The sequence below is a fragment of the Daldinia caldariorum genome, assembly GCF_022478825.1.
Source record: "Daldinia caldariorum strain CBS 122874 unplaced genomic scaffold F4812scaffold_3, whole genome shotgun sequence".
In the NCBI taxonomy this organism is placed as follows: Eukaryota; Fungi; Ascomycota; class Sordariomycetes; order Xylariales; family Hypoxylaceae; genus Daldinia; species Daldinia caldariorum.
The window spans coordinates 1,347,984-1,360,668 of record NW_025953039.1 but is presented as its reverse complement, the minus strand read 5'-3'; the positions used below and the strand labels follow the sequence as shown (position 1 = coordinate 1,360,668).

General features: G+C 47.5%; 2 protein-coding genes across 2 annotated transcripts; one reads left to right on the top strand and one right to left on the bottom strand.

Annotated features, from left to right (window-relative positions):
• Positions 1-4,014: 4,014 nt before the first annotated feature.
• On the top strand, positions 4,015-5,855 carry F4812DRAFT_272627 (uncharacterized protein). Its single transcript, XM_047930922.1, has 3 exons — positions 4,015-5,255; positions 5,318-5,417; positions 5,474-5,855. The coding sequence occupies exons 1-3, from the start codon at positions 4,443-4,445 to the stop codon at positions 5,536-5,538; spliced, it is 978 nt and encodes a 325-aa protein (XP_047792938.1). The 5' UTR covers positions 4,015-4,442; the 3' UTR covers positions 5,539-5,855.
• Positions 5,856-7,347: 1,492 nt separating this feature from the next.
• Positions 7,348-11,095, bottom strand: F4812DRAFT_272571 (uncharacterized protein). Its single transcript, XM_047930921.1, has 4 exons — positions 10,751-11,095; positions 8,904-10,699; positions 8,578-8,852; positions 7,348-8,445 (listed from the first exon to the last, which is right to left on the bottom strand). The coding sequence occupies exons 1-4, from the start codon at positions 10,930-10,932 to the stop codon at positions 7,609-7,611; spliced, it is 3,090 nt and encodes a 1,029-aa protein (XP_047792937.1). The 5' UTR covers positions 10,933-11,095; the 3' UTR covers positions 7,348-7,608.
• Positions 11,096-12,685: the final 1,590 nt, after the last annotated feature.

The following is a 12,685-nucleotide window of genomic DNA, read 5'->3' as shown; positions in this document are numbered from 1 at the left end:
CAATTTCTTTTCTACCCTCTTCCTTAACCCGGGCTAGTTCTTCTTTGGTCCGAGCGAGCTCTCGCCTAAGATCTGACCGTATACGTTCCTCGGCAGACGGGGCTGGCTTGCTGTATATTGCCGGCCGTTGCTCTGCAATACCTGCTTCCACTTTTTGCGGGTTTCGATTTATTGCAGCACGCGCATTGTAGATATCTCTAGGGAGGAGGGGTACATGCGGGTTCTGCTGTTGCAAGATTTCGAGGGTTTGGGTGACGCCAATACCTAAAACAAGTCAATATGATAGATATAATAGCTCGAGGCCTAAGCTTACCAGACTCCTTCAAGTTCTTGACGGCCGCAACCATCTCGCTATCTAATTTTCTCGCAGCTGGGTGAAGAAGCGGGCTCTCGCTGGGGCCGTGGTTATGGTGGAGGTGAGTTTGATCAGGACGGTAACGGATCGTCCACTGCGTCCTCTGTTCGATAGCGAAGAATCCAAATTGACAGTTACACTTGCGAGAAGACGTCTTCCTTTTCCTATTCTCAGGGCTTACCCGGCTTGGAGGCTTTCCAGCACGGTCACATACGAAGAGAACCTTCTTTAGACCCGGAACGGTCTTTTTAGATCGTCCAATAACTACAGCATATCCCACCGATGTGCAATACGCTAGCACGTGCTTGTGAACAGCTTCAAGACTAGGAAAACTACCCCCTTCAGGCGGAGCCGACATCATCGAGCCCATCGGCGTCCTGGGTACAAAGGGTGTCCCTTCGATAAGCTTAGGCGAAATGTGACCATCTCCCTCTCCTTCCTCCCCTTGGCTATCCATATCCATATCGTCATGGTGCTGATCTTCCTGCGGGGTGACGCTTGGCTCTTGACGAGGGGCAGGCGGCGGTTGGCTTTGCGGTTGAGGAGTCGGCTGAGGCTGCAACGGCGGCGGAGGTTGCTGATGAACTTGTGGCAGAGGTTGAGGGAGAGCGTGCTGATGTACTTGAGGATGCGTCTGCGGATGCGCCTGAGGATGTGCCTGCGGGTGCGCCTGGGGGTGGGCTTGCGGGTGAGTTTGATGATGCGGAGGGTTCGGAGATATTAGGTTGCTGTCATTCGGCTGAACCGGTGGGGGTGGTTGAACCTGCTGAACAGGCTGTGGCTGAACTTGTTGTATCGACTGAGGGTGCGGCATCTGTAGAACCGGTTGGGATACTGGCTGGGGTACCTGCTGGACAGATTGGACTGGCTGGTTCATAGCTTGCTGGAGATACGCCATTGCCGGTGCAGGCCCCGGTTGTGGTTGCATCTGGCGCTGTTGAGTACTCCTTTGGTGCTGGGGATGCTGGGAGTGCTGCTGCTGGTGCTGGCGAACGACCTGGACAGCAGCTTGAGCATGCTGGGCGGCTTGGGCCGAGGTGTGTCTCGAGTTGCCATTTGGCAAATTAGCTACGCTGGTGACGTTGGGTACCGGAGACGGGGTGGTATTCTGGAAGAGATGTTGCGGGTAGGCGGCCTGCGGGGGTTGCTGGGGAGTATACTGAGCGGCCTGATACGGGGATTGGTGTTGCTGAGGCGTGGGAGAAGGTTTCGGCGGCGTGGACGAGTGCGAAGATGGATATCCGCGTCTGCTAAGTCCGTTGACCTGCGGAAAAGTCAAGCCCGGATGGGTGTGGGAGCTGGACCCGGGCTGGCCCAAGGCGGACATGACGGAGGGGGGAGGAAGGACGTGGGAACAGAAAGAACAGACTACAAACGCTCGATACTAAAAGACAAGAAGACGAAAGGAAGATTCGGAAGAACCAGGAGGACTAGGAGGACCCAGAATACAACGACAGCGAGCCTAGCACTAACGAGCTAGGATATGAACGATGTGATGTCAACCCTGGCCGTTTGACAGATACAATATGTAAGGTATGTTAATGTAGGGTAGGGGGGAATGAGAAAAATAATAAAAAATAATGATAATAATAAAATGTGGCGGGTGTGAAAATATCATGGCACGATCAACATGATAAGGCTCGAGGCTCGCCAGGGCTCATGGGCAGTACCTAGGTAGGTAGGTAGGTAGGTAGAGGTAGGGCTTCACCAGGGGGAAGGACTATGTAAAAGTAGTGTAAAAGTAGTGGTAGACACGGGTGTGGTTGAAGAGAATTGGTGGTGGATTTGCAATGGATTTCGGGGTCTCATCAGTGGGAAAGAGACTTGGTGGGAGTGGGTGAAAGATCGATCTAACTACTTGTTCTCCTTCGAGGCGCACTAAGCTGAACCGAGTTAAAACAGGCAGACAGGGAAGGAGGAAAATCGAAGAAGCAGCGAAACGGCGCGTTGTTTGGGGGAGGGGGGGGCGTGAGAAAATAAGAGAATGTAACAGCCCTTGCCAAGGAAAGGACAGCACAAAAAAAAAAAAAAAAAAAAATCTTGTCAATTCTGTATTTCGTACTTTGTTGTTATTTTAAAAAGAATAATAGATCCGAAGCTCCGATAATAAACAACCTAACAGGTATTCAAATCAAGAGGTATCCGAGCAGCTAATACATACCTGTAAATAAAATAGCAAGCAAAGTACCTAAAGTAAAGTACCTTAAAATACTCTACCTATCTCGTACCTAACCTTACGAATATCAGGTACACGTAAGAATTAGATCCCAATTTTCATAAGTCGACCTTTACTGGTAGGTATTTTTAAACAGCGGGTATTAATATACCACTACCAGCTAGGTACTACCTCATGCATTAGCAACGCCTAAAAATTGAACCGTGCAATAGTTGTGAACGGTTGATTTAAACGCTCCTCTAATCTAGAACAGGTAATGAATGCCAATGCGACCCTACCCAAGGTAGTTAAGGCTTAAGACATGGGGTTAATACTTTACTACTATATTAGGTACAGGGCGAATAGGTACAAGAGACATACCGAAGGTTGTGCATCGCATTAGCATTAGGTTTATTCCTTAGGTATGGACAAAAGTTATGTCTGCCAGTATTATTATACCTTAGGTTAGGTAAGAAGTACTGTGGTACCTAGTCTAAGGGGGTACCTTGGATCTTCAAATAGGCAGAATAAATACGAATATAATCTTCAATTTCAACCTCATCAATTTCTTTTTTCCTAACAACTCCCAACTTCTGTTATTATTAGCGTCCATTCATAAGTGATCACGATACCTTTCCCGTCGGACCCCTTTCTGCATTGCCTAGGTACCTAGGTAAGTAAGGTAGGCATACGGCAAGGTAGCTAGCTGATGTGTCACCCGTTTCTACCTAGAATATTCTACCTAGAATACCACATGTGCGGCTTGCTGTTTGCTGCTGTCTGGTTCTATCCGGTTAGTACATGTCGATGCCATTGGTCCCAACCAGTTGATTAATCCAATCCAGCTCAGGTGAAACATTAAGAACATTGAAACGGTGCGCAATTCGCCATATGGGTAGAGGGACAGATGAACAGATGGGCAGATGTGTACACTGTACAGTGACAACAGTCGGAAAAGAAAAGAGAAACGACTTGTCAACATCCCGTTAACGTGCCTAATCACGTCCACACACATCTGCTCTGCGCATACCCGCATGCTACATTGCTGCATTGCTGCATTGGCACATTGGCACATTAGGGCATGCTACCTGTACCTAATTGTTCATAACAAAATACTACCTGTAGGTAAGCAATGAATGACGGGAATGATGCTTCCAGAAATAAACTGCGGTTCTAGATCATATTATTGCTTTTTCTTCTTTTTTTCCCCACAGGCTCGGGTCATTTCATTCTCTAACTTCGAACGTATTTCCATCTTTCGGCCTTACGAAGAGTCCAACTTTCTCGGTTGGCACAGTTGAGAATTGAAGGACTCGACTTGGATCTAGCGAGAGAAAAAAAAACAGTGAATCACTAGGTATTAGAATCAGTGACTCACTTATTAGGATAAGATGTGAGCAAATTCGAGGGCGTATCTTGACGTGTTTGTGTCGTTATTATTCCCTCTCTCTCTCTCCTTTCAAGTTTCGGTAGCCTGGATCATCTCAACTCGAGCCAATCTTATGCCTTTAAAGTGAAAAAAGACGAAGAAGATTAAGAAAAAAGAAAAGAAAACGCAAGTCAGCCCAAGTAAACTTACAAGGGTATTGTTATGTGCATTAGTGGCTAAGCTGAGGCTTGCTGTTGCCGCGCTTCAAACTCAGATTATTGCCTCCGCTATTGGGCGTCAGCCTCTCTCTCAAAGGACCTTCAACTCCGATATTTCTTCCCGTCCGTAAAGTTGGGCATAAACAAACGAACAATGCGACCGGGTTAAGTGTTATCACTGTCCAACCGAAAGGTCCATTAAAGAAAAGAAAAAAAGAAAGGAAAGGAAAGGAATTCGGCATTAAACTCACCCGGGTTTTTCCCATTTGTGATACGGCATGATCGTCGTCATAGCCAACTTTAATCCCAGGCTTTCTTCATCCCCCGCTCCCTTACTCTCTCACGATGGCCGAGGAGGAGAGCGTAAAGAAGCTACATGAATGGATAATCATGCAGCGCAGAGGTCGTAATAAAATCCTAAGAGCATCAAAGGATCCTATAGCACGAGCCCGGCTCTTTACCGAGATCCCGTCCCCAAACCCCGTAGTACTCCACATTTCAGAGTCCGATCGTGTTTCGGCCTTAACTTCCCTTCCGGCGTTCCTCTTCAGCGGCCCCGCCGTAGAATCCGGACAAACCCCTATCTCTATTCAGGGGTATCGATCCTTCCTTACCACCTTTCCTCCCGAGGTCCGGAACATTATTTACCACTACGCCATAGGTTATCCCACCTGTCGAAACCTTTACGACTATTATTATGATCAGAAAGAAAAGGCCAAGGCCAAGATCGAGCTGCGACCACGCTCTGCTAATACCAGAGTGTCGCGTCACTCCAAGATTATCCTCCGGACGCCTGCCATACTTCTTCTCTGCAAGCAGATTACCCGAGAAGTATTAAGTTTCCTATACCTCCAGCCCTTCGTTATCGACCGCATCCCGCCATGGATCATGGGTAACTCAGCACCCCTTTCCATAGTCAACTTCATCAGCAGAGCAACCCTGCAAAAGCTTCGATTCGTCCAAATCAAAATCTCACTCGGTGATAGTATCGAATTTGGAAGTGGGAAGGTCTGGCTTAGGCTATTGAATGATGTACTAGATGCCTGGTCGGAACGCAACTCCCTTGTTCGATTGGAAGTCATGTTCAAACTTTCGCATATCACTAGGCCGAACATATGGACATATGAACTGGAGTATTACGAGACGCTTGTTAACAAGGCAAGTATCGCTGCGCTCTCCATCAAGGGCAATATTGTTGACGTGGGCTAACGATTCTCTAGCTTTCCTATTTCGAGTTCAAACACGGATCGAAGCCGAGCTTGATCCGTTGGGAACATTGGGTCATAGATTTCGGCTATGCCTATCGAGTCGGCCATAGAAGTAAGTCACGGAGGTGATCTCATTTTCTAGGCGCTTGGAAACCTAACCGAGTATAGACCCCTTGATTAGAGTACATCCTGATCCATACATATGGCAGGGAAGCGTTATCGAATGGCTCTAAGCTGGCATCAACTATTTACGACTAAGACTATGTGGCGTACTATGGGAACCTATAATATGGAGAGGGTTACGACCGTGACCGAGCGAGGTAAAGGGGAGAAGGAGTAAAATTCACAGGCATACTCGCAAACACATACGGCGTTTGGAAGGCATATACCCAGGTTTTGATTTGATCATTGCAGCAAGCATGACTTTCCCTAAATCGTCCCAGAACGCTTATTCATTCAATAAATTGCGCTGACTTATCCTAATATTGGTAATAAAGAACCTGTAGAATCTTCGTACACTGCATATTCGACGTCAGGTAATAATACGTCTGCTATAGGCCTAGCGGCTTATCATATCAATCATATCGTGGAACGGCGAAGGTGATGCTAAAGTCTGACCCCAGCCCCTGGGCGTCAGCAAATCCAGTGACTAGCTCGTCGTGTACCTACCTCAGGCTATGTACCTAGGTGTGTGAGATCAACAAAAGTCAGATATCCTTATGCAACTAACACTCGGCATACCATACCACACCACACCCTCAACTTTCTATATTTTTCCCCATCTAAGAAAAGATCTCGTTCCTCCCGAGCGATCCCTCCGGGTCCCTAGGTCACTCCTTCAGCCGCAACCACAATACATCTGCAATAGCCTTTCACTCGGCCGCGCTGCAAGGGGAATAGGAGACCACAAATCCTGTCTTTCACATCGTTCTCTAGTTCTTCTCCTATCTACCCGTGTCTTTCTCTCTCTCTCCAGGCATGCCGTGCCATTCTATCCCATACCATTCGGACGACGCCGACGCGGCATGTAACACAGCGCCTTATACCGTACCCCGAAGGAATCGACTCGACCCCGCGTACGTAAGCCTCTCCACGCCTATATTTTTTTTTTCCACCCCTTCTTCCCTCCCTCCCAGCAAAGCATAGCACAGCACAGCGGCACGTAAATTTAGGCGGTGCTAGGATTAAATTTCTCCGGTCAGCCTTACCAAAGCAGATATTCCTGAAGGATGTGGGCATGAGCAAAGGGCGCGCAACCACACCACCACCATGACCACTACTGCTAACTACCACTACTACTACCACCACTACACTACACTATACTACACTACCTCGCTCGCTCCCTTGCGAATACTACCTCTAATCTGATCTGATAGCTCCCCTGGGGCCGCCAGGTCCGACCACCCACCCATCCACTTCCTCGCCCACCGAACCCGCCAAACCCCCCAGCCCTACGAGATTTTGCCCATGCACATCGCTTAGTAACGATAATTCATGCGCTGCGCCAAGGAAGCGGGTAAACTGCAGCTTTGTTTCGTTTCGTTTTTGTTATCTTTTCTTGTTTTCTTGTTGTCTTTTTTTTCTTTTCAAATCCCCCCTGAACCCCTTAATCCTGCTGAGCACAGCAAAACCGGGCTCAGTCCGAATCCCATTCGGAAGGGGGTTCCGAACGGCGTTATGTGGTACTTTATGTACCTACCTAAGATATCTAGGTGGGTATCTGAAAGTTGTTACGCGGATGTGCGAGGATATCATATCGTTACCTGCCTACCTAGGGCCTAAGGTACAGGTAGGTAATCATCTGTATATGTCTTCTTCTTGGATATCGCCACCAGTTTTACACAAGAGGTGGTGATGCAAGTAGATTGGGCAGTTAGCTACCTGGTATTGTGTAGGGTATTGAACCAAACTCGGTTGAAATAAACAAAACAAAAAACATAGACGTTCTAAAATACGAATTTCGCAATCGTGTATATCCAGCCCAGCTGTTTTAATCACATTTCCTGCTGGTGTAGAGCGCCTTTCGGCTTATATCTATCTTCTCTATAAATACGCAGTGGTATCTCTAAATAGCCCTCCCCATCTCAATTGTCCCTAGCCTTAGCCAAAAAAGGAGGAGGGGGGTTAAGTTCGGAGGGAGGGGAGGAAAGGGGGGGGGGAAACGACGAAAAGAAGCCACCCAAATATGTATATCGCCGATCCAGACGCCTAACTGATGCAGAACCCATATTATACTGAGATAAGAATTTGCCGTCCCAAGGTCATCATATCATATTTTCGCGTTCGTAGTACCATCATCTCATCTACTCTTCCGGGGAGTACTTCTTCCTCTTGCTGGGTCTCCGGCCTGCCTCGTCGCCGACGAAATGGTTCTTGTCGATCTGGTGCTGGCGTAGATTATCCTGGCGGTTCTTGTATTGGCTAGTGCAGCCGGGATAGGGGCATTTGTATATTACCGGCGGGCCCGCTGAATGCTGCATCTTCTTGTGCTTTGCCATGCTGCCCTTGAACCATTGCGGATCTCCCTTTGGACGGTATCCGCACACGTCACAGGCATCATTTGCTTCCATCTTCTGGGCCGAGGAGGATATCGACTTTGGTGATTCGATATGAGCCGGCGAGAGAGGCTTTGGCCTAGTTGGAACATTGATTGGGTGTGGGAGGCCGGGCGGAGATGTGAAGGAATTATCAGGTGTGCTTGTGTGAGATGCGGTTTTGGCGAAAGCTGCAGTCGTAATGGTAGGTGGCGGAACACTAGTGTTCATGTCTTGAAGGTCCATGGGGCCAAGCTCCGGGTTGAAACTCGGAGTGCCTGGAAGCACTGTTTGGTTTTGTTGAGAAGAGCTGGTACCCAGGTTTATGAAGAAATTTCCATCAATCCCGGTGTTGCTTTCAAAGTTGAACGCATCGAGAAATGGATTATACCCCGGTTCAGATAGCTCCAGCGTAAATTCGGGAGGATTTTCCTGCATATGTTGAGTATCGGACGTGATTTTTTGAATTATATCTTCCATCAACGATATTCCCATAGTCTGATATAATGTTCTCGATGGAGATCTTTGCTCGGGATAAATCGGGTCACAAAATCTTCTAACTTGTGGGATGTAGTCGTTAAAGAGGCTGGGAGAATCCAAAGAAGTCTGTTGTATTCATTGTCAGAAACCATACGAAAAGTGAATTTTGTAGACTGGACTTTTGCTAGAAAGATCGGCAGTTACGGCCGTTTAGAGCAATTCGATTCTTGTATCTGGTCTAATGGAGGGAAGACTTACTTTACCGGCTTGCAATATCGCGAGTTCAAGTTTGCGAACGTAGGTGATCTCCCCGGACCGAATCTTTCGCTTGATTTCTCCCAGTCTTGTTAATAACATGTCTGAATGTTGGAATCCGGTAGTCAAGTCTTGAACAATATAACTGGCTGTTATTGCAAAGGGACTGTCATCTAAAGAATTTGGCTGCGTTGCTGCTACATGAGTGGAATAGAGGTGAGATGTGAAGACTTCATCTGACCTTGGTGGACCACCGGTCATGACGGAATTATCTAGATCTATTGATAAGTTAATAGGATTGTTCTGGTAGCACTTTCGATCCGGCTTACCATCAAGAAAATTCTGCCCTACGGCAACGAGAGGGTCGATTTCAAAATTAACTCTCGAGCTTGTTCGATACTCGGGCTCTTTACCCTTGCTACTTGACGATACATCTGTACGGGCTGCTCTAAAGACTTGTGATTGTTCCTCTAGCATAGGTTGCCATATTTCTATCACGATTTGCGTATAGTAATCGCGATAGTTTGGTTCCAGAAAGTGCCGATAAGAAAGGGCTTGTTGGTACAGTGCGCTACAACGAGTTGCAAGGTCGTTTTCGTGGATCACAAGGGAGAAGGCGTAAATGAGATGTATAAAACAGAGGTAGTCAAACGCGTCTATAATGTTATCCCCTTGTAGCATCCTTCTTAGGCTCGAGAGGCCGTTTAATGCGACGGTTTTTGGTGACTGTGTTTGAAGTCGTTCGACCAACGGGTTTCCTTCGATGTGCGACAGTTTATGTCTTGAAGACGAGATATGCTCCTGTAAGGCGACCCAAGCCGTCTCGACAAGAGTCCTGGTCTCTGGGCTACGATCTGACGGGTCGAGGAATTCGGACGGTATGTTTGTGGGCTTCGGATTGGATCCTGCGAACATCATATTGACGGATGGTGAAAGAGAGATTTCTGTATCAACAGACTGCATCCATGAATAGTTGTCCTTAGGCTCAAAAGAAAATAACATCGGATCAGACAATCCACGGGGTATGGATAACAAGTCATCGCCTGGTAATTCAAACATGCCGTTGACCATATAGTTACACGTGTCTTCTGGACATGGGGCTGTGGGCTTTACTGCAGTCGACATTTCTTCCGGTTGGGATGCTGGGAAAAGATTGTTTGGACTCAGGGGTGTTATCGGAGATGTCATTGCGGTGCCGATACTTGAGCCCATGGTCCAGGCTCCCGAACTGTTGGACGTTGCACTCCAAGGAGTGACTGGCGATATGTTATGCGAGCTTTTAGTCGATCGAAGCGACGAACTTGGGGAGAGGCGCTTGGTACGGGGAACATTCCTATAACGGTCTATGTGAGTATCTAAGGCTAAAGAGGGTCGACTTCCCCCTGAAGTTGTCGGCATTAAATTAGGTGGAGGCATGGACATGTCTTGATGAAGTTGTTGTATTGAGTATTGCGATAAGGGTTCACTGTGCCTCGGAAGTTTGGCTGTTTGGGAGGGCACCGTAATCCCCGGTGTAGCATTATGTGGTCGATCTGGGGTCGTGGGGAAATCTACAGGTTGTGTGGCATAGTTAACGGGGTCGAGCTCAGCTGTCGGTAGCATTTGTCTGGAGTCTAACTCGTGTATTTCTGTACCATTCAGTTCTATCTGAGGACGAGGCTGGGATTCCTGTTGTCGTGGCTGTTCTTGGTGCTGCTGACGCTCACTTTGCTCTTCTAGATCGATTACGAGAGAATCGTAGCTAGGGGGAGGTGCTGTGATATCTTCCTGGAAATTAGAATGCGGCATCTTTTGTGTCTTGTTGCCTATATTCGAGAAGAAGCTCCTGGCCATGTTCATAATACGTCTTCGCCTAGTCGGATGGCCCGTACAACACCGACATTTCCCATCGTTATATCGTTCGATTTTCATGCAGTCGTAGCATACGTATTCACCAGTTTTGAGGTGTTGGCACTTAGTCAGATGTCTTAGCATCTCCTCATGGTCGTCGAATCGCTCTCCGCACAAGAGAAGAGGGCATTTTAGACGCTCGCTTGCTGCCATTCGAACCGATTTGTTTCGCTTGACGGCTGCCCATACGATGAATCTCTGCAATGCACATTCCTCCCCTGGAATCTCTCGAGTCCTTGAGAGGTTAGTATGTTCAGAACTAGGATAATATCCCGTCGCTACTCACGCGCATGGTGATGGCACCTGTAGGTTAGACTCCGATCGTAGGCTCGAATTCGACCGTCGCCTTGAGTCGGGGGAAGGGGTCTGTACTGTCGCGTGTTGCCCGACCGGCGGGTCTGAATCGAACAAAGTGACATCAATAGAAGATGCCGGCTCAGTAGCGGCAAAGCTCTTTTTGGGATCCATTGCTACAACAGACGGTCTTGTCTATAGAAGACTAGCACTTGAACGGAATGAGAGAAGTCGGGGCCAGATGGATCGCCACCAGATCCATGCCTTTATTTTTGAAAGAATCTAGAAAATTGTTTCTGCTACCCTGAACATGACGATGTAGGACTTTTTGGTATCGGTGCAGGTGCAGCAGTACTTGTACCCTAGGATCAGCGGTAACGAAGACCGACTAATAAGAACTGATCCAGCCATTGGCAACCACTAGCAGGCTCCCTCAGGACCTCCCCTTGTAATTACTATCGGCAGTGCGTTTATCTTACCGTTCGCGGCTCACAGGGCTGCATGAGAGTGCAAGCGATGGAGTTGGGGGCCAAAATCCAACTCGGTGAAGTACGCAGGCAACAAGGCAGAATGGACCCCAAATTACGCCTTGTACTCAGATGCAAAAGCCAGCTGAGTGGGAATCGCTCTGCTGACTGCAGGACTCGGGCGTGGTCCAATCAGAAGCGTAGCGTAAAGGGACACAATTGCTTAAGGATAAAGCCAGAAAGCGCCCCTATTCGAGTTTGAGAGCTCGACTGCAGATCCCCTTCATCAAACTTCTCGGATTTGGACGTATGAGTGTTCTAGTAAATCTCGGGAACTCCTTGGTGATAGGTATCTACTGGAAGCAACCCAATACCACGGAATCGCAGTAATAACCTACCGGGGAAAGTCATGACGATAAGCTTGTCTGTTCCCAAATATCCCAAATAGTTTTAGGGCATGTTCGGGCATCCCATGAAGAAAACGGTAAGAGAGAGGAACGGTAAGATCCGCATAAACGAATGGCTTTTGAACCATGCGCACGCAACAAATCAGCTCTGTTAGCTTCTGTTAGACAGACAGGTATGGAAAAGGGAATTGAATTTCTAACATGAGCCATGTTTGCTGGCTGCATAACTATTTTCTAGAGGGGGAGCGAAACGATGCTGTGTCCGGGGGTGGCTTGATATGGTGAGATGGTGATCTATCACCGCCTTGTAGGGCTGGGAAAAGCGGCATGGGGGGGATTGACGGGGATAAGGAAACTTGAATTTTGGGAACCTACATGTAATGTGGTCTTGGAGCTTAGGCCATGCCCCGGACTTGTACGAGAGATGTTGTGGCACGAGGCGGCTGGTCGGTGGCTGTGATTTTTTTTTCTTCCTTCCAAGAAGTGGCTCAGGTTCTACAATGTCGATGTCCTTAAGAACCCAAGGTCTGGTTTATGTAAGGACATCGAAGTAGGACTTGCAGGTTTTTAGGTAACTACCTAGGTACCTAGGTAGACCTGTATAACGTATGCAACTTCGTTTGATCAGTAGCAATGGATATGGGCATAGCATAAGACATATATATCGTTCGAGAGGAAATTCCACAAGTGAGCATCGGTAAAAATCAATTCTGTAACCGATAGGTTATTGAGCATATTATTGATACATTAGCTGATCACCTATGCATCAGGTTCATGGATCCAATGTATGACATGACATTTCTTACCTTCTTTCCACACCAGTCATATCGAAAACTAACCAACTTCTTCTCGTCTTATTAATACCTTCATCGTATGTACATAACATAACATAACATAGCATAACCTTGAGTATGGACTGAAGAAGCCACTTTCTTAAAAAAGTGAGGATCGTGTGGTTTTTAATATCGAAACTCCTATATCTCTTCTTCTTTATTAAAGCAATACCTCTTACCAAGCTCTTTTTCGGTATTGGTCAAATGTTTATTGCGTCAC

Coding starts and splice junctions, on each gene's coding strand:
- F4812DRAFT_272627 (XM_047930922.1), top strand. CDS start 4,443: ATGGCCGAGGAGGAGAGCGTAAAGAAGCTACATGAATGGATAATCATG. Junction 5,256..5,317: donor ACGAGACGCTTGTTAACAAG/GCAAGTATCGCT, acceptor ACGATTCTCTAG/CTTTCCTATTTCGAGTTCAA. Junction 5,418..5,473: donor CTATCGAGTCGGCCATAGAA/GTAAGTCACGGA, acceptor AACCGAGTATAG/ACCCCTTGATTAGAGTACAT.
- F4812DRAFT_272571 (XM_047930921.1), bottom strand. CDS start 10,932: ATGGATCCCAAAAAGAGCTTTGCCGCTACTGAGCCGGCATCTTCTATT. Junction 10,700..10,750: donor CAGGTGCCATCACCATGCGC/GTGAGTAGCGAC, acceptor TAACCTCTCAAG/GACTCGAGAGATTCCAGGGG. Junction 8,446..8,577: donor CGATATTGCAAGCCGGTAAA/GTAAGTCTTCCC, acceptor TGAATACAACAG/ACTTCTTTGGATTCTCCCAG.